Raw genomic sequence first — 21,184 nt, 5'->3', positions numbered from 1 at the left:
AAAAGTAACCATTTAAAATCCTTTCCATACATAGTATATGATATTTCATTAAATGTGAACTTTAAGAAGAAAAACTATTTAATTTGTATATACAGTAAACATCAATTTTTTAATTTATTTTTACAGAATAGCATATAAGAATAGTAAAATACTATTTCTTGCAACATCTTCCTTAAAAATTTAAGCCCTTCCTTATTTTAATTTTTTTGCCAGCCAATAATGATCTGGTTGAACGTTTTTTTTTTAAAATTAGAACCGTAAATACGAAAGATAAAAATGGAATAAAACAAAAATAAATAAAAAAGCCAGAAATAAAAAGAGAGAAAACGTGGGCCGAACATTATCAAGAGAAGAAGCATAATAAACCCATCGTTGTGTGACAGAGTGTTGCTGCTGTTCTTGTTCCTTCCCCTTCATTGGAGAGAGTAAGCGAGTCTCTTCCGATCCCAGAGAGAGAGAGAGAAGCGCTTCTTCTTCTTCAAAGGTAAAGAAAAGCTTCTCAGATCTTTCTTCTTCTCATTCTCGATTCAGATCTTTTCACATTCTCGCGAAAAAATCGGACCTTTTTCTTCGTAAATTCCGAAGAATGTTGGCTTTTTTTTTTGTTTCTTCTCCTCGTCTAGATTTCGTCATCTCCTTTGACGCGTTTCTTGGTCTCCTAGAAAATCTGATGTTTGATTTTGTTTCTCTCTCTGAAAGTTTCGGTCTTTTAACACATTGTTGTTTTCGTTGATTGGCTCTGTCTTTAGGTATGTTGATGAGATAACCTTTTTGTTTGGATCATTCATTGACTCAGTATGAGATTCTTGTTTGTGTAAATCGAGCTTTGGAAATAGAGTTTCTGAGAAGAGATTTGATTTCTTTTAATATGTTCTTGTCAGATGAAGGTTTTTGCGTAATGTTTCCGTCAATGTTTTGTATTTTGAGTGATGTTTCCGTCAATGTTATGTATTTGAATGAGTGCAGTTTCAGTTCCAATTCTTTCTTGACTTACCAGTTACATATTTTAAAATAAGTAGTAGTCTTGAGTTTTGGTTTACCTTTTGATTATATATACTGTTCATCTTCTATGTTTTGTTCTCAACAGTACATGTGTTATATGCTAATTTAAGTTTTAATTTTTTTTTCTCTAGCCAGGAGTCTCAGCAGGGTGGGCAAAGATGGTCGCAGAACGCTTCACAGTCGATTTGGATAAGCCACTTGTCTTTCAGGTGAGGCATAGATTTTATCTGTATTCATCATGTTAGATCGTTAAGACAAAGTAACAAGAGGGGACTTTCTTCTTCAACCTTCAAATCATCAGTGTCCTGATAAAAATAAACTTTCTTGTTTCTCATCAGGTTGGTCATCTTGGGGAAGAGTATCAGGAATGGATTCATCAGCCTATTGTATGTGTAGAGGGTCCTCGTTTTTTCCAGAGTGATTTTTGGGAGGTAACAACTCTTTTCTATTTAATATTTTTATCTTCTTGTAATGTATATCATCATCCTCTTTGTTTTTATTTATATCCATTCTTTGTGAAACTTTGAGCAGTTCTTGACTCGCACGGTTTGGTGGGCAATCCCAACGATCTGGCTTCCAGTTGTCTGCTACGTTCTTTCAATCTCCGCGAGGAAGGGACTGACATTTCCCCAGATCGGTTTGATAGTTGCCTTTGGCGTACTCACCTGGACACTTCTCGAGTACACGCTTCATCGCTTCCTTTTCCATATAGAAACCAAGAGCTACTGGTTAGTTCGGTGTTCATGATTATGCAACATAAACATAACATGTTTCTTCACTAAGCTGATTCTGTTTTTTTGTTTTGTTTAGGGCAAACACTGCACACTATCTTCTTCATGGATGCCATCACAAGCACCCACAAGACGGCCTTCGTCTTGTCTTCCCTCCTACCGCAACAGCCATTCTCTTGGTTCCAGTAAGTATCTATGAGTCTTTTCTGTTTCAAAATGTGAACTTATTACGATGTTGTTCATCATCTTGTCCTTGTCTGTTAGTTATGGAAGCTTCTCCACCTCATAGCTACTCCTGCTACAGCTCCTGCTATGCTTGGAGGCATTTTGTTTGGCTATGTGATGTATGATGTTACTCATTACTATCTGCACCATGGTCAACCTAAAGAACCAACCTTCAAGCATCTTAAGGTAAAATCAATCCCCTTATTAAAAAAAAAAAGAATCTCTTTTTGTGGCATTCAAACTTATTCCTCTGAATTTCTGACTGAGTTTTTGGTATACGGTTTACAGAAATACCACCTGAATCATCACTTCAGAATCCAGGACAAAGGATATGGGATCACTTCCTCTCTCTGGGATAGAGTCTTTGGAACACTTCCCGGTACAAAGGCTGCTCAGAAGAAGCTTTAAATCGGAGATTTTCGTTTTGCCTTTCTCTCAGTGTGTTAAAAACTCACTTCTTGATTCATCATGTGATTCAAATGACTGTTTTAACTGATGCTGTATACGATCTATCACCATATTTTGAACATATCTAGTGGTGTGTGTATTTGTTTTATGGTGTGGTCATAGAAAATTGAAATCATACTGGTTTATTTTCTATTCAATTTGGTCTTGAGTCAACTGTTATTAGGTACATATCTACTATGGAAAAAAATACATAACAATACATTTGGTTTGGTGGGATACTCAATTGGTTCCTGGAGAAGGTTGTTGGATCAATCTTCCCTTTAACCAAATCCAACTTCTTGAAACTGCCTCTGTAATATACTTTCTCATCCCATTCCCTAGCATCTTCAAAAGCTTGTGTTATTGCCTAAATCAACATAGGAATTGCACCAAGCATCAAGATCGTTTTGAAATTACTCTGGTTAATCACGATCTCTAGCATTCCTTTAACCAAACTCCCATAGATATTGGAGTCATTGGAAAAGTTAAGCATGAGACTGGGTATCAAAGGACTTAATAAGTTATACATAAGGCAGATAAAACATAAGCTGATCCGACCAAACAGATATGTCATGTACGTTACGACCAAAACCCGGAATAATCCAAACTTTTGTCCACCAACAAAGCTCACCGGGAAGAAGGAGAAAGCTAAAAAGAGAGGTGGGACAGATACAGGGATATATGATTCTTTCACTCATGGTAGCAGTTAAAGGTAAAAGAAGAAACTAGCAGACATGAAGCAAATAGAAGTCATTCTCTTTGAGTAAATATAGTCATTACAAAGAGGGTGACAAATGATATCAAATTCCAAATTTCAAAGAAACTGAAGGGGCTTTTACTGAATCAAGGATTTGAATAAATTCAAAAACATCTCTATCCGAGATTTGAATAATCTTAAAAATATTTGTTACAAGTTTTAAGATTTTTTAGAAGAAATAACAGAGTTTTTTTTAACTTTTAAAATTTTAAATATTTATTAAAATAATATTTTTATTTTCAAAGTACTATAATTCAATATTTTATCGCTTTATGAAATATATAGAATATATGAAAGTTAAAAAAATGATTTTTAAATAGTCTTTTCATTTCAAACAATTTGATTTTCTTTTTAAAAATGTCAAGTAGTTTTTTTTTTAAGTTCCACATACCATAATAGGAGATGGTATTTCGACTCATTACTTTTTCACTATAAAATCTCACCCAAACCCACCAAATCCCATTTGATATATTTTATTGACAAAATCTATTTTTTAATAATTTAGAATTTGGGAAAACTTATACAAATGACTAATCTAAAAAAATTGAATTTCATATTGAATTTAAATACAATAAGAGTAGATTTGAAAAAAAAATGAAATCCTCTCAAATCATGGATCCAATAAGACCCTCTGAGTTTTACAACTTGGCTCAAGTTGCATAGGAAAATAAATAGAGAAAATTTGGAAAAATACATTTAAATGAGATTATATTTGAAAACTACACTATTTTTTTCTTGCAAACTACACTTATTCATAAATGAAATGGCTAAACTGTCCAAGTTTACTGTTTAGATTATTTAATATCTAACTTGATATCTATCTTATTAAAACTCAAGTACAAAATTGGAGTGTTTGGAGACTTGAATAGGACTTTTAAAAATTTGGAGTGTTTGGAAACATGGATTGTAGTCTTTTAAAAAAAATATTTTTGTTTGAAAACAAGGATAGTAGTATTAAGAAAAAAAAGTAATGGGCTTATGTTTTTTTTTAAAATTGAAAGTTATCTAGGCCACTTTTAAAATATACCAAAATGGGTCAATCTAATTCCCTAAAATTTTTTTTTCTAAACTAACCATAAAACAAAATTTAAACTTTATATACATATTTCAAATCAAAATAATAATTCAAATTTGATTTATATCAAAAATTGATTCAAAAATATACATATATTCAAAAATGGATTTTTACTAAACTATTTTTCAATAACCATTATAAAAAAATATTGTCAATATATATAAGAAAAATATAATACAAAGCCCAATTTGAAATACCAACTCAAATTATGGTTTTCATATTTCATATTAAGTTTTAAAAATATAATATATGTAATTATTTATATGATGGTATGTATAAAATACTATTAATTATATGATTACTTATATGATGGTACATATAAAATACGATTAATTATATGATGATAAAATACGATATATAATAATGACTAGGGATGGGCTTTTGGATACCCATACGGGTTTAGTTCTGATCGGTTTGTATTTTGAGTTTTCGGGGTCAAAGATTTCAGCCTTATTAGAATGTTTCTAAATTTTGGTTTGAGTTCGATTTGGATCTTTGCGGGTTTGGTTTGGGTTTGGATAACTAATTTAAATTATTTTTAAAGTCTTAAATCATTATATATTTTAAATTTCTCAAAATGTATAAATAAAATAATATATTACGTATAAATTTGAATAACATATGTCATAATACTTAAGCTTAACATATCAATTGGCTTGATTTAAAATTTTGGATACGAAATCAATAATTATTTTAAGTATTTTTGGTGATTTGAGTATACTTTAACTATTTCACATATTTACTTTTGACTATCTATATATATTTTCAAGTATTTAAACCAATTTAAAAGTATCATTTTTGATGTTTTATATACGTTAAATCTAAAAATAATTAATATATATAAGTATATAAATCTATTTTTAGATAAATTCGGATACCCAAATACTTCGGTTCGGATCAGATTCGGTTCTCTAAATAACAAAATTTTGAATAATTAGAATATTTAATCAATTTATGTTTGGGTTTGGTACTATATCTTTGGATCGGTATCGGTTATGTTCCTCGGATTCATTTTTCCAAATCCTAATAATTACATGAAAAACAAATATCAACATATTTTTCAAAATATACACCCGCGCGCCTGCGCGGATCAAAATCTAGTTTTAATTTAAAACAGAAAATACGTACGTGTTAAAAAAATTTCAAACAAATTTATCTACAAACGTATTTGTTTTAATACTCTTAATATAAAATAGAACAGAACCTTTAAAAAATAAAAATTGGTGATGACTTTACCAAATAACTAAATGATCTCATATTCTAACCTGGGAATTGTTTTTCCTTGTTTCATATAGACACACACATGAAACAATTCAAACAAATTGCTATTCTTTATTTAACAAAAAAAAAACAATCCATCCAATTCTTTTAGAATCAGAGTGTGTTAATATATGTTTACCATTCTTAAAATGTTTGTATTATATATTGTATGTTGAGAAAATGGATGAACTGCTAAAACAAAGAAACTCGATCTATTTATTCCTTTTCTATCGCAAAAACACCAAATGGTAACAATTTTAGAAAGAAATAACTACAAAGATCACGGAAAATTTATACAAAAGAACAATCATGGAGAATAATCAAGAATTATAAATTTATATTAATTTTGATTATAAAATGCAAATCACATCAAAGCATCTTGATGGAGCTTGGGGTACCGTCAAGAATCATTCTTGTTCTCTTCTTCTTCTTGAGAGGAGGACTGTTGACATCAAGTTTTTCCTTCTTCTTAGGGATCCTAACAAGCTTCAGATCTTCTGCACTTGTAAAGTTGCGACAGTAAAGATTCTTCTCTTTATGCTCAAAGTGGTACAGATCCCATGCCAGTTGTGATGACAATATCGTCAGCAATGTCTCATGTTCCAAGGTCAATGTGTGCCTTTGATTTGATTTTCCATTTTGGTGGGTTGTCATATACTCTGACGATATCTTTTGATATTCTGCCAGAGGAGCATTGTAGAAGAACAAACATGCCACATGAATGAGGTTGGACCCCGATCGAAGACCTCTGATTTCTCACAAACCTGCCGTTCTGACTATAAAGGATGTCTCGAGTGTGATTGTTGAGTTTATACTCATTAATATATCCACCAAGTCGTTTGTTTCTCCGTGGAATATGAAGTGACACTGTCTTTAGAAGTAGGTTAATTAAATTCATAACCATCTCCACGATTATATGCAGATCACACTGCAAAATCCAAGGACCTAACAAATTAGGAGGCTGGTAGCTTCTGGTTGAAGAACTCAAATTGATCGACAAGTTCTTGAATTTCTCAGCAATTGGTGATTCACTGTTAAATGTTAATGCTACTACTATATACAACTTATCACCATATTTTGACAATGGTGTCTAAACCGGTTGTCACTTTATAATTCTTTTATAGTTTGGTTATAGAAAATGGAAATCAAACCGGTTTATTTTCTATTCAATTTCGCCTTTGAATCAACTGTTATTGGGTACACATATCTACTAGAAAAAAATACATTATCAATACATTTGGTTTTTGTCCTTTGAGAAATCAAAACAGAGGAGGAATACTCTGTTCGTTCCTGAAGAAGTTCGTTGGATCAATCTTCCCTTTAACCAAACCCAACTTCTTGAAGTTACCTCTGTAATACTTCTCACCCCATATCCTCGCATCTTCAAAGCTAGTCTTGCTTCCTGTGTTGTTTCCCAAATCAAGATCTCTGTAATTCAAATAAGCTCCCCTAGGCGATGAAGAGACATAAGGAGTCATGTAATCGTAAAGCATTCTCATCCACGTCACATGCTTGTTCATCTCCTCGACTGTGTTCACTCTCCACTTCACCATGTACTGTATGTTGTAAATGTTCCCTCTCCTGTGTGGATATGGAGACTCACTTTCTGATACCTCGCTTATCTTCCCACCCAATGGCTCTAGGATCATCAGTGGAGTCTCTTGCTCGAGAAACCGTTTGGTCACTTCTTCGAAAACGTTCTCAGGAACTGGCTTTTGAACAAAGTCTGACTTTGCTTTGAAGTAAAGATCCTCGTATCTTAGGTCTCTGTTGAGCATTGTCTCTAACGGTTGTCCTGACTTCCAGTTAAAGAACATTATGGACTCGATCCAGCTCATTTCAGAACAGTCCTGAGCTCTTAATCCTATCTCAGGAAACTTCTGGTTCATCAGAGGAATCAACTTATCGACTCCACCAAGAAACAAAGCTTGGAAAGTAGTTTTAACTCTCCTTTGACCACCTTCTACACTGTTGTCGATTATAACTCTGATGAAGAGGTTTTGGTCTAGCTCTGCTCCTATGGACTGCCATCTATGAACTAGCTTGTTCATGCTAGCTCCCATTGGATGTTGACTTATGAAACAAGTTACCTTTTCAGGAACCCTAGCGAGCTTAACTTTCCACGACAACACAACACCGAAACTCGCTGCTCCTCCTCCTCTTAGAGCCCAAAACAAATCCTCTCCCATCGTTTTCCTGTTGAGGATTCTCCCGTTGACGTCCATCAAACGCGCGTCCACAACGTTGTCAGACGCTAAACCGTGTTTTCTCATTATTGTACCGAACCCACCGCCGCTGATGTGCCCACCAACTCCAACGCTTGGGCATATCCCTGCGGCGAATGCGTGGACCTTGCTGGTTTTGGCGATTTTGTAGTAGAGTTCGCCGAGTGTGGCTCCGGATTGGATCCATGCGGTTTCTTCCGTGAGGTTGATGGTGATGGTACGGAGGTTAACTAGGTCGATGATTATGAAGGGTGTTAGTGAGAGGTAAGAGAGGCCTTCGTAGTCGTGACCACCACTTAGGGTTCTTACTTGGACGCCAAGTTTCTTGCTGCATAGTATTGATTTCTTGATTTCGGATTCGGATTTTGGTTTGAGGGTCAGGATCGGCTTTAGGCTTGTGAAATTCAAGTTGAGGATGTTTGAGCTTGGAGATGAAGTCTTCAAAGAGGCGGTGTGGAGACTGGAGTCTGATGTGTGGTTAGTGAGATTGTTGGGGTTTTTGGAGATTGTTGACAAGCAGCTTTGAAACTGTTCTTTTGTGGGAACAGAACTGACATGTTTAGCTAAGATGAAAATAAACAGACACAAAGCTAGGTCTCTCATGTTTGTTTGTTTATTTCTTGTGTTTGAAGTTTCAGGCAAAGAACAAGTATAATGTTCTAGATCTTTGTCTGGTTTAGAAAGTTTCTTGAGACAAACTGGATGAGTTGCAATGAAGAAGGACAAAGAAGACTTAAATAGATTTCAGTTTTGGTGGTGTATATTTGAATGTAATTTTTTAATAAACGCCACTAGAAATTTAATAAGATTATTTTTGACGAGTAGCTCAAACAAAGACGTTAAGCCAGAGTCAAAAATGTAGGCATTTTCAAAGTTTGTGATTGTGGAATAGTGACAGCCATATATGAGAACTACGCGTTCTATCAAAAATATTGCAGTTTTTTAAACGTGGAGTCACATACTTCCTCTTCTCCTCCCATTTTACAAAATGTTCTTTCTTACTAAAAAAGCAATTTTTAAAATTTGTAAATACTGGAGTATATTTTAACAAAAATTGTTATTGAAACCAGATAGTGATACATTTGTAAAAGAAATTAGTTTGGGGTATGGTATAAATTTATCATTCTTATTTGATTTATGTTAGAAACTAGAGGTGTATTCAATTTAGATTTTGAAGTGATTGATTTTAGTGGGTTTTAAATGATTTTATGTGAATTAAAAATTAATATAATTTTTTTAACAACTTTAAATTTTCATGTGAAATAATAAAATTTAATTATTATTTTTAACTAAGAAACTCCATCAAATACAATCACTAGAATAGTTGATTTCAAAGTATTTCATGAAATAATAAGTTCAATATAAATTTTTAATTTTTTATTTTAATAATTAATTCAGTATTTTAATAAACATCATTTAAACCTACCAGTTGAACTAGTTGTTAGTATTGTTTTCTTGAAGAATTAGTTAGTTTTTGTTTCAGATATTCCCGATTAGTTTGATAAAATTATTGTTTAACATTTAAATAAAACAAAACAAAAAATAGAAAACATTTTACATAATAAGACACAAATAATATTACTTGCTAAAATATTATTTTGGCATTACTAGATGTAGACCTGCATGGCTCCAAAACAACAAATAAATAAGAAATAAGCCCAAAATAGCGTTTTGATAGGTCTTCCTTTTACGCCATATATCCATAGTGTAAGACTATTGATTGGTTGCTTGTCAAGGTTCATGCTGTATAGCTGGATATTGTTACCTAAGTACAATAAACTTAAGTTTTAAACGAATTAAACTATTAATTTACAGCCTTATTTTACGGTATTTCTTTTTGGATAACAAGGTCTTCTTTATTAACAATGACCAATTAGACTTGAGTTCAAAATCTACGTAAACGGTGTGAGTTCCACAAATTTAAATTAGGTTTAAAATACTAATTCCTTGATAAAAGGTTAGAAGCGTTTATACATATATCTGAGACACTAGAATCATGGACCAATCTAAAATATATTAAGCTGCTATAATGTGAAACAAAGAAAAGTAAACGTTTGATATTCTTGAATTCAATGAACCATAAAGTTGACAAAAAATATTAATGGACCATATCATATATTTAGTTCATTATTTGATTGTCTTAAGATAACTCTTATAATGTTAAAAAGGAAATGAAACGTTAACGTCATTAGGCTTGATGTCAACTCTACGGCATACTAAAAACGTGTCATCATTCTTACTTTTTGGAAGTCTTTGGTGATGCTTTGAATTGAATGATTAGTGTTAAAAATGGATTCGTCCTCGTTGTCACAACCGCATGCACAGAATCATAATCAAAATTCGTATATGTTTACTGTTTGGATATATATAAAGGGGGAAAATAGTCTAGATCAAAGCTGGTAGATGATCATGATGATGTGATTTAATGTTTTGCTCTTCGTTAAGTTGTTATGTGAAACGTTTTTCTGTAACATTTTGTTTTCTTATAACTAGATTCATCACTGTACTTTTTCCAGAACCACATGTACCTGATCCTGATCATGGTTTCAAGTTGTATTATATAATGAGGACTCGTATGCGCTCTGCAACAGATAGCTCGCTCCACCTAATCATCCTATATTTAATTAAGTCATTATATAATCCTCTGTTCTTTAGAAAACTTATAATGTTAATAAAGAAACGAAGCGTTTGCGTCGTTAGGCTTGATGTCAACTCTATGGTCATACTTATAAGCGTGTCACCGGTTCTTACGTTCTGGAAGTCTTTGGTGATGCACTAAATTGAATGACTAGTCTTATAAATGGATCCGTCGTCGCTGTCACAACCGCATGTATACATAAATTAAAAAATTCGTACCTATCTGGATGTTTATATATCCTAACAAAAAAATGCAATAAAGAGAAAAAGTCTAGCATAAGCTTATAATTATATGGTAAAGTGATATCTCTTTTGTTAAAAGTAATTACGTAGGATGACCATTCCATAATGATGCGATTTATATGTTTTTTTTTTTTGCTAAATTGTAAATATCATATAATGAAAAGTAGATTTTACAAAGGTAATATCTAGAGTTGATCCATCTTGGCAAAAAGAAAATAAAAAACAAGATGAAACAATGCAGTCAATCTAGTGGACTAAAATCTGCACTCAACGCAACCAAAGAACCATGAGTGATTTGAAAAGCTTGTGATCCTTTTTAGCTGATATGATATTCCTCATCTCTCTTTCAATAACTCTGAAGGTCTCTGTAGGAGTCAAACAAGTGTGATTATAGATGATATTGTTTCTTTGCTTCCAAAGATGGAAGACCGTAGATTGAGCAGCCAACTTCCGAAGGAGTGAATGCTTCTTTTCCGGTGGAGCTCGTATCCATGAGAGGAGTTCCGCCCAGTCTGCAATCATCGAAGAAGGAGGATTGCAACAGATGAAAGTGTGAGACCAGACTGCGCAATTTATATGTTTTTGCCGCTTTGTTTGATTAAATTGTTACGTGAAACGTGAATTTTCATGTAGTTATTTTCTTATAAATAGATTCATCTCTGTCCTTTTTGCAGAACAACATGTTATTTGTTTAAAAAACGATTTATCAAACTTTTTCAGAACCACATGTGCCTAATCCTCTTCAAGATTTCATAGTTGTTTGGATATAGGAAATAAAAATTAAAAAAAAATGATCTAGATAAAGCTTATACGACTTATTTTAAATTATTTTTCATCAGTTTTTCTCTGTTCATAACCGACTTAGTTTACTGGACGTTTAATTTTTAATATAAACATTTGGTGTTAACAAAAAAGAGTAATATATAGGTCACAAATCCAACAAGTAACTAATACTCAGTTTCATGTTTAAATTCACCAGAAAAAGCAATCTCATTTCACGGAGCAAGAAAACACAAAATTATTTTACCAAAAAAAAAAGAAAAAAAAATTGGATGATTTTCCAATCATTTTCAATGAAACAGAAAGCAACAATGAGGAGAACAATCTTATACACGAGTGAGCAATGTAGGCGGCTCTCAAATCTCAATACAGCGAAACAAAACATTTATTTTGACTTTAATTTTTATATATTTCAGGGCCAGCAAAACATAAACCCAGGATGTACAATTTAAAGTCACCACAAAGGTTCGAACTCTGTAAGAAAATAGAGTGAAGTCCAACGTAATTTCGTTATCTTTGTTGGAGTAAGCAAAGCCACCCAGTGGGGAGTAAGCCAGCCACCTCTTCCATTGACATACTAAACCCAAAAGGACACTCGCGAGTCACAAGTAGGAGCGACTCAGATTAATTTACAAAATTACCCCTACTCTAATTAACACACATCCCGAAGATGGATCTGAGTCTGCAGATTCACGGCGCGTTGTTCGGAGGCCCGTCGTGCTCTTCTTCTTCTTCTTATTGGGCTTCTTCGTCCACGTCACTCTCTCTTCCATTTATTTTCCATCGAAGACTCAATTCCCGAAGCCGTTCTCGCTCTCGTGGAACTCGATTAAGACGTAGTGGTTTCTCGGCGATGCCTTGCTCTTCTTCCGAGACTTCTCGCGTCGGTTGTGGCGGAGGAGGAGGAGGAGGCGCTGGTGAATCTGATAATGCCTGCGTAGCTGATTTCAAGCTGAACGAATCAACCTTCCTCGCTTCTCTCATGCCTAAGAAAGAAATCGGCGCTGATCGCTTCATCGAAGCTCATCCTGAGTACGACGGTCGTGGCGTAGTCATCGCTATCTTCGGTACTTCCTTCTCGCCGTCTTTGTTTACTTACTCTTCGCTTCAGTTGTTGAATCGTCTGTTACGTTTATGGAGCCTTATCGATTAGGCTTGGTTAGATTGTTTGTATTGGATCAGATCACTAGGGAGATTGCTTGGTTTTCGAAGACGTGATTCTCGTTTGTGTTTGTAACTTCGCTGGTAAAATTCTGATTGAGGAACTGATCAAATGAGATTGTATCTTTCGTAGATTCTGGTTTTGATCCTTCTGCTGCTGGCTTGCACGTAACCTCTGATGGAAAACCCAAGGTTCTGGACGTCATTGACTGGTATGTTCATAGTTTACTTGAGATTATGCATCTGATATGCTTTTCTTTCATCTGAGTGGCTGTGACCTTATTGTATCCGTCAGCACTGGGAGCGGGGATATAGATACATCCACAGTGGTGAAAGCCAATGAAGATGGTCTTATTCGTGGAGCATCAGGTTAGTGATTTGATCTAGAAAGAGATATTTAGGAGTTCCGCTTGATAGTTTTCTTGCTCATGTTGACACACGTTGATTATTTCTTTTGTTTTTAAACAAATTTGTTGCAGGGGTACCGTTGGTTGTCAATTCTTCATGGAAGAACCCCACTGGAGAATGGCGTGTAGGTTGCAAGTTGGTTTACGAGCTTTTTACTGATACCTTAACTTCTCGCGTCAAGGTAGCCATTAGAATTGTGTTCTCTTTTTTTGTCTGTTGGATTAGTTATTAAATCTCAAGATCCTACACTGAAATTTGACGTAAATGATCTAAGACTTCTATCTGTATTTTTATCACACAGAAAGAAAGAAGAAAAACCTGGGATGAAAAGAATCAGGAAGAAATTGCAAAGGCTGTCAAGAATCTGTATGATTTCGATCAGGTGCTACGGAGATACTGAATTTGGTTTGCTGTATTGTGAATTTTGCGAGTCTGACAGTCTTATTCAAATTTATTTTAACCTTGTTTTTTAATCTTGCCTTCAGAAGCACAGCAAGGTGGATGATGCGAAACTGAAGAAGACGCGCGAAGACTTCCAAAGCAGAGTTGATTACCTAAAGAAACAAGCTGATGTAAGTTTAGATAATTTCCTTTAGTAATTATGTTTACGTGTTCGCTGTTTTCTTGAATCTGTGCTGTAAATGCATTGTTTTTTTTCTCTGTAGAACTATGAAGACAAAGGGCCTGTTATTGATGCTGTCGTGTGGCATGATGGAGAAGTATGGAGGGTTGCACTTGATACGCAGAGTCTCGAAGAAGATCCAGATTGCGGGAAACTAGCAGACTTCTCCCCCTTGACTAATTACCGGCAAGTCTCCCTTTAGGGATCTATCCCTTATTAAAGTTCAGGAACTTTTTGCTTGGGAGTTCACAAATTTTACGTATTTTTCTCATTCTAATATGTAAATCAGAATTGAGCGGAAGTATGGCGTGTTTAGCCGACTAGATGCTTGCTCCTTTGTTGCTAATGTGTATGATGAGGGAAATGTCCTGAGCATTGTAACTGATAGTTCTCCACATGGCACTCATGTTGCTGGGATAGCTTCTGCACACCACCCCGAGGTGCTAACACACACACACACACACATATATGTATAAGTTATTTATTTTGATAATTATGCAATCAATTAACTCTCGTGCTATGTGTATGTTAGGAGCACTTGTTGAATGGGGTGGCACCTGGTGCGCAGATAATATCATGCAAAATTGGAGATTCGCGGTTAGGGTCAATGGAGACCGGAACTGGCTTGACACGGGCATTGATAGCTGCACTGGAGGTAATTATTAACTGATTGTAGTATACCATTAGCCAAAAAGTTCTTTTGTAACTTCCTAAAGTTATATCCTTTGTAGTTTGAACAAAACAAATTGTATCTTTTCTCTTGAACTACTTTGCGTCATCAGCTTGTATGGAGGAATTTCATATCTGTGTGGACTGTTACATGTGACTGCTTTTGCATTGACTCAAGTCAATACTTTTTTTTTGTACGCTGACTTCTGCTATAATGACACAGCATAATTGTGATCTTGTCAACATGAGCTATGGAGAGGCAGCATTACTTCCAGACTATGGACGCTTTGTTGATCTTGTTACTGAAGTATCATTCATACCTTTATCTTTGTTAGGCAGCTCTTAGTTGCTTGAGTTTTATGCTTTTAATCTTGCGTTTGTTGACATTCTGATATGTTTTAGGCTGTGAACAAGAGACGCCTAATATTTGTAAGTAGTGCTGGTAACAACGGCCCAGCATTAACAACAGTTGGTGCACCTGGTGGAACAACTTCCAGTATCATTGGTATTGGTGCATATGTTTCTCCTGCAATGGCAGCTGGTGCCCATTCCGTGGTGGAACCTCCCTGTGAAGGGCTTGAATACACTTGGTATATTCACCTTTTTCCTTTCTTTTGATTCATTCTGTTGCAGTTTGTAGGTAGCATGAAATAGTTATTGTTATGTTGTAGGTCAAGCCGGGGACCAACCTCTGATGGGGATCTAGGTGTCTGCATAAGTGCTGCTGGTGGGGCTGTTGCTCCTGTTCCTACATGGACGCTTCAAAGACGCATGCTCATGAATGGAACATCGATGTCATCTCCTTCTGCGTGTGGAGCAATTGCGTTACTTCTAAGTGCGATGAAGGTTTCTTCTTCGACATTATTTTTCCTTCTGCCACATATGTTTCTTTTCTCGTTTATTCAGCGCATTTCAGCTGCTGGAATTCTTTCATGTGTCTGCAGGCTGAGGGTATCCCAGTTAGCCCATACAGTGTGAGGAGGGCCCTTGAGAATACATCAACTCCTGTAGGTGATCTACCTGAAGATAAACTATCTACTGGACAAGGGCTTATGCAAGTTGATAAGTAAGGTTCTATACCCTTCATTTAAATTGACGTCATGTTTTAATAGTTCTGATTTATTTTATTATTATGACAGGGCATATGAATACTTGAAGCAGTTTAAGGACTATCCATGCGTATTTTATCAGATAAAGGTCAATCTCTCGGGGAAAACAAGTATGTAAAGAAAAACAATTTTTGAAGTTTTCTAAATAGATGAGTACTGGAATTTTTCTTGCTGAAATCTATCCCACACTCTCATTGACGATAAAGAGGGCAACTGAATGTGTTGGTTTCCATCATTTTTTTGCTAATGCATCTTAGTGGTAATATTAAAGGCCTTCCTGTGTGAGTAGCTGCTAATATTAAAGGCCTTCGTGCTTTTTTTTTGTGGGGAAGGGGTTGATTTTTGTGTTTTGATAAAACATCAACCTTCCTTTTACAAGTCATGAACTTTAAAACGCAGATCCAACATCACGGGGCATCTACCTACGGGAACCTACTGCTTCCAGACAGTCGACTGAGGTTAGCTGTTGCTTTTTTTTTCTGGTTCAAGAGGTTAGCTGTTGCTATATCATAGGATATGCTCGAGTGCATGCTAACTTTCATTCTATTTATAAAGTCATTATCTTCTTACGACACACCATTTTGTCCTTTTCTCTGGAATATTAAGGTCTTTAGATGCACTGCATAGAGTTAGAATTTTCCTTCGCGAACTTTACGTCCTACCAGATGTAGTATATTTCACTTTTGAACTTTGTATTCTCTCGTATCTGTTTTTGAAACAAGCATCGTTTTGACTTCCCAGTGGACGGTACAAGTTGAGCCGAAGTTCCATGAAGGGGCAAGTAATTTAAAGGAACTTGTCCCGTTTGAGGAATGTCTCGAGTTGCATTCCACAAATGAAGGAATTGTGCGGGTTCCTGATTATCTCCTTCTCACTCATAACGGACGTAGCTTCAAGTTAGTGTTCTTAATCCTATATCTAGCTGGTTCGGTTTGTTATCTCTGTAGTAAGAATACATAATCACCTTTCAGCGTTGTTGTGGACCCCACAAATCTGGAGGATGGTGTGCATTACTTTGAAGTTTATGGAATTGATTGCAAAGCTCCACAGCGTGGCCCTCTTTTCAGAATCCCAGTAACAATAATAATTCCCAAGACTGTGGCAAGTCGACCTCCAGTTATTTCATTTCAACAAATGTCTTTCATCTCAGGTTATCGTCTGTCCACTTTGTAATCTGTGATTTACAAACAAACAGCAGTTATTTTTGTTTGGTATTTCCTTTTTAAACAATTCCAACTGTAGGCCACATTGAACGAAGATTTATCGAGGTACCACTCGGAGCAACATGGGCTGAAGCTACGATACGAACTTCGGGGTTTGATACTACACGGAGATTTTATATTGATACGCTTCAGGTAGGGCACATTTAAGGATAATTCAAGTTTTTGATAATGTTGGTTCTAATTGTTTCTTAATTTGCAGATTTGCCCGTTGCGAAGGCCTATCAAGTGGGAGAACGCAACAACATTCGCATCTCCGTCTGCTAAAAGCTTTGCGTTTCCAGTAGTTAGTGGTCAAACGATGGAACTAGCTCTAGCTCAATTCTGGTCCAGTGGCCTTGGAAGTCGTGAACCAACTATCGTTGACTTTGAGGTAGGAACTCAGAATTTTACATATAGGTGTCTGTGATGCTTGTGTTTTGTTTTGTCTTTTGTGTCGTCATGTGTCAGGTAATGAACTCCAAATTATTAATTTAGATCTTTTGTCCCCCTTTCCCCCTACTGTTTCCCTGACGTTTTTGAGTTCATCATTCTGGTATATCTTTGGCCCATGTTAACGCATTGCTTATTACTTTCTGCAATCTGGTTCCCTTACCAATTTTAGCCTCTCTTTAGATGTTAGGTCTTTGGTTTATCAGTAATCAATCCTGCAGGTGTATTCTCATTTAGGAATGGTTTTGGAATCGAATTAACGGTGAATAGACATAATGTTATGAACGAAGTTCTATGTTCAAGTCGCTCACGCCTTCCAGCTATATTGAGTACATTGTGTTTTGTTTGACATGAGTTGATGCAAGTTATTTGTGATATTTTAGATTGCATTCCACGGAATTGGTGTGAATAAAGAAGAGTTGATACTTGATGGAAGTGAAGCACCAATAAAAGTTGAAGCTGAAGCACTATTGGCATCTGAAAAACTCGTTCCCATAGCTGTTCTGAACAAGGTATATCATATTTGGAGATTGTATTTTCTCCGGTTTCTGTGATTGTTTAAGAATTTCTTATGGACAGTGTTCTGTTTTAACTGCAGATACGCATTCCTTATCAACCCGTTGATGCACAACTCAAGACTCTAGCAACTGGCCGGGATAGACTACTCTCGGGCAAACAAATACTAGCATTGACATTGACGTGGGTTATCCTTCTGTTTCTTGCCTATCTCTTTATCAAAACTTTTTACAGTCAACAAGTTATTTTGTTTCTGCAGCTACAAGTTCAAATTAGAAGAGGCAGCTGAAGTGAAACCGTATATACCCTTGTTGAACAATCGCATATATGACACTAAATTTGAGTCCCAATTCTATATGATCTCTGATGCCAACAAGGTACTATTCTAACTGCCACCTAAAAGGCTGGGTAGTACTAGTATAGATAGATAAGCCTGTAAAATTCTCATTGTCATTGTCTATTAAACACGCTCTTCTGCTTGTGTGTGTAGCAAATTTGTTTATGTGTTAATTTTATATTATTTTCTTGCCTTAACACGCTGTCCTGGCATACTTTCAGCGTGTATATGCAATGGGTGACGTTTATCCTGAGTCTTCTAAACTTCCCAAGGGTGAATATAAACTTCAGCTGTATCTGAGGTTTGTGCTAAATCTTTGATGGTTGCACTTTGTTTTAAAAATTGAAGGGTAGAGTTTGTACATACTAATCCCCAGGCAGAAATGACAATTAGACAACTTCCTGAAAACGATATTATTATGTGGTTTTACAACTTTGTTTTACAGTGCATATTTACGTATTTTGTCTTCTATTCTAAAATCTAATTGTTTTCACCAGGCATGAAAATGTACAGCTGCTGGAAAAATTGAAGCTGCTCATTGTGTTCATTGAAAGAAATATAGGGGTGAGATTGTGAATTAAGCTTTTGAAAAGCTACATGTAATATTTGTCTGGGAAAGAAAGAAGAAATACGGAACAAAGTTGGAGTTCAATTTTTGCCAGTTTTCTGATGTGTATATATATATATACTTTTGCAACACTAGAATTCATGAAAAGCTGACTAGTCTGTCGATTTTGTTGGTGATGCAGGAGGTTCGGCTGAGCTTACATTCTGAACCAGATGGTCCGGTCACAGGAAATGGTGCCTTTAAGTCTTCTGTTCTAATGCCAGGGTACTGGTTTTGTTTTTTTACTAGCTTATATTTCTCTGACTGCTGCATTGGTTGAAATCTGAACGTGTTCCTCACCTCATTTATCACCATACAGGGTGAAGGAAGCGTTTTACCTGGGCCCACCAACAAAGGATAAGATACCCAAGGTTTAGTAGATTGTTGGTATAATTAATGTTCTGGATGCATCGTATCTCTTTCAAATGTACAATTTTGATTTTACCTGTAGAATACTCCACAAGGATCTGTGTTGGTGGGAGAAATTTCATATGGGAAATTGTCTTTTGATGATAAAGAAGGGATGAATCCAAAGGATAATCCTGTTTCTTATCCGATATCATATGTGGTTCCACCAAATAAGGTATCTAAAAACCCTACCTTTTCTGATCTGGTTTGTCTGTTACAATTGGCTTGTGATACTTGATGTAGTAATGCAGGAAAATCTGGCTATAAGAGCTCAAATTTTGTTTGAGCTTAATCTATTTGTTTCCTTGTATTCCAGTTTTATTGAACTTGTTTGTTATTTTGTTCTTTATACAATAGCCTGAGGAAGATAAGAAGGCGGCTTCTGCTTCCAATAGCTGTAAATCAGTTTCAGAACGCTTGGAAGAAGAGGTATTATTTGCAGAAGCATGTTTTGTATAGGCTCTTGCTCAACGTTGTGGTCAAATGCTCCTATTATATCAATGATTGGAGTACTTGCTGGTGAATATAAAGATGTGGGTGTTCTTTTCTACTATTGTTTTACGAAAGCATTTCCTTGTAATCAGGTTCGGGACATAAAGATCAAATTTCTTGGGAACCTAAAACAAGAAACTGAGGAAGATCGTTCCGAATGGAGAAAGTTGTGTTCCTGTCTCAAGGTTTGCGAGCTAAAGCCTTTTTCTTTACGAATAATGATTGATGCTACTTTAAATTGAAAGTTCTGTAAAAAGTATGCAAATCTGAAATACTGTTAGATTAACTGTGAGCATATGTTCCCTGGCAGTCTGAGTACCCAAACTCTACCCCATTGCTTGCTAAGATCTTAGAAAGTTTGCTGTCTCGGTCTGAAGCTGGGGACAAAATCAGCCATCACGAAGAGGTAAAGTTTCAAATGAGTTACTAATGTTGAAATTATGCACTATTTTCTCGACCTATGCATTAAATATAATCTTCAGACTACTAATCTCTTGCGCGTTTATAGATAGTAAATCCTATTCCCTTGTCTTTTTGCAGATTATAGATGCTGCAAACGAAGTAATACTCAGCATTGACGTAGACGAGTTAGCAAGATTCTTACTACAAAAAAGTGAACCAGAAGACGAGGAAGCAGAGGTGTGATGTCTTATTTATTGCGTTTTCTTACAAAGATTCTTAACTAGCTACTTGCTTTATTTACGTCTCTGATTACCACCTGTTGTTCAAATTAGAATTTGAAGAAAAAGATGGAGACGACCCGTGACCAACTGGCAGAAGCACTATACCAAAAAGGGATAGCCATGGCGAGACTCGCGAATTTGAAGGCGAGAGACCAAATACTGATCTCACTTCTCTTATCGACTATCGTTAACTGTTGATAAATTTATCTGACTGTAGATATCATCAATGCATTAGTTGGTGTCTTGAAACTACACATAGTGTCATTAGCATTTTGTTAGCAAATACTGGGCAATTACACACTACTCATTTGCTTTGCAGGGTAAGAAGGAAGATGAAGGAGAAGAAGAAAGTAGCCAAAAGGATAAATTTGAAGAAAATTACAAAGAACTGACGAAATGGGTAGACGTGAAATCATCTAAGTTCTGTACTCTTACTGTTCTAAGAGAGAAACGGCTCTCGCGACCCGGGACTGCATTGAAGGTAAAACACGTTTATCTAATCGTCAAATTTAGCAAGAAAAACTGCAAATGGTGTGTTCTTGACTGTAAAAAAATTGATTGATAATGGTACTTTCAGGTTCTTGATGAGATGATCCAAAACGAGAACGAGACAGCCAGTAAGAAACTGTACGAAATGAAACTGGGTTTGCTGGAGGAGATAGGTTGGAGCCATTTGGTTACGTATGAGAAGCAATGGATGCAAGTTCGTTTCCCTACAAACTTACCTCTCTTTTAGCCCTTTGATCCTATAAGTTATTGTATTGTTGAATAAAGGGTCCTTCAATAAAAGCTTTGTTCTGAAACCAAACTATTGTTTCATTTTCATTCTCTTTTTCTTCATCAACTGTACGTTAGTCTATATTTTGAATAAAGGGTCTTCAATAAAAGCTTTGTTTGATTTGCAGAAAATATAGACTTTCATTTTCAAATTGTGAAATCTTATGTGCTAATAGCCTAATATACGCATGAATCTCATTTTGTATGATGATGACTTGTGAAGAAAAGAAAAACTTGGGACATACCGAAAAGAAAAACTTGGGACATAACCGTAGCCACTCATGTATATTAGGGGTGGGCAAAAAAACCGAACCGATTGAACCGAACTAACCGAACCAAAGTCGATCCAAACCAAACCAAA

The 21,184-nt window shown here is 35.5% G+C and overlaps 3 protein-coding genes across 4 annotated transcripts; 2 read left to right on the top strand and 1 right to left on the bottom strand.

The window, feature by feature from the left end:
- The first annotated feature begins 268 nt into the window (after positions 1-268).
- Positions 269-2,563, top strand: LOC106375687 (dihydroceramide fatty acyl 2-hydroxylase FAH2). Of its 2 annotated transcripts, none has more exons than XM_013815663.3 (7): positions 269-484; positions 1,134-1,211; positions 1,341-1,433; positions 1,534-1,730; positions 1,813-1,918; positions 1,998-2,144; positions 2,247-2,563. In XM_013815663.3, the coding sequence occupies exons 2-7, from the start codon at positions 1,161-1,163 to the stop codon at positions 2,364-2,366; spliced, it is 714 nt and encodes a 237-aa protein (XP_013671117.1). In that variant the 5' UTR covers positions 269-484; positions 1,134-1,160; the 3' UTR covers positions 2,367-2,563. The 2 variants fall into 2 exon arrangements, with proteins under 2 accessions (XP_013671117.1, XP_013671118.1); XM_013815664.3 differs by having other exon boundaries at positions 339-484; positions 1,138-1,211.
- Positions 2,564-6,636: 4,073 nt separating this feature from the next.
- On the bottom strand, positions 6,637-8,460 carry LOC106438536 (berberine bridge enzyme-like 22). Its single transcript, XM_013879736.3, has one exon. It carries the CDS (start codon positions 8,323-8,325, stop codon positions 6,757-6,759), a length of 1,569 nt encoding a protein of 522 aa, XP_013735190.2. The 5' UTR covers positions 8,326-8,460; the 3' UTR covers positions 6,637-6,756.
- A 3,388-nt stretch (positions 8,461-11,848) lies between these two features.
- On the top strand, positions 11,849-20,955 carry LOC125577942 (tripeptidyl-peptidase 2-like). Its single transcript, XM_048740141.1, has 34 exons — positions 11,849-12,449; positions 12,677-12,755; positions 12,839-12,912; positions 13,023-13,132; positions 13,253-13,333; positions 13,437-13,523; positions 13,617-13,759; positions 13,863-14,013; positions 14,106-14,228; positions 14,466-14,549; positions 14,645-14,832; positions 14,914-15,088; positions 15,187-15,308; positions 15,382-15,461; positions 15,751-15,809; positions 16,093-16,247; positions 16,323-16,501; positions 16,594-16,706; positions 16,774-16,944; positions 17,387-17,515; positions 17,602-17,702; positions 17,779-17,896; positions 18,078-18,157; positions 18,354-18,420; positions 18,606-18,688; positions 18,783-18,834; positions 18,915-19,046; positions 19,229-19,300; positions 19,456-19,548; positions 19,674-19,769; positions 19,904-20,002; positions 20,098-20,190; positions 20,366-20,527; positions 20,624-20,955. The coding sequence occupies exons 1-34, from the start codon at positions 12,053-12,055 to the stop codon at positions 20,780-20,782; spliced, it is 4,107 nt and encodes a 1,368-aa protein (XP_048596098.1). The 5' UTR covers positions 11,849-12,052; the 3' UTR covers positions 20,783-20,955.
- The last annotated feature ends 229 nt before the right edge of the window (positions 20,956-21,184 follow it).

The sequence above is a fragment of the Brassica napus genome, chromosome A1, assembly GCF_020379485.1.
Source record: "Brassica napus cultivar Da-Ae chromosome A1, Da-Ae, whole genome shotgun sequence".
In the NCBI taxonomy this organism is placed as follows: domain Eukaryota; kingdom Viridiplantae; phylum Streptophyta; class Magnoliopsida; order Brassicales; family Brassicaceae; genus Brassica; species Brassica napus.
Note: the sequence above shows the minus strand (reverse complement) of the source record. Positions and strands in the feature narration are given on the sequence as shown.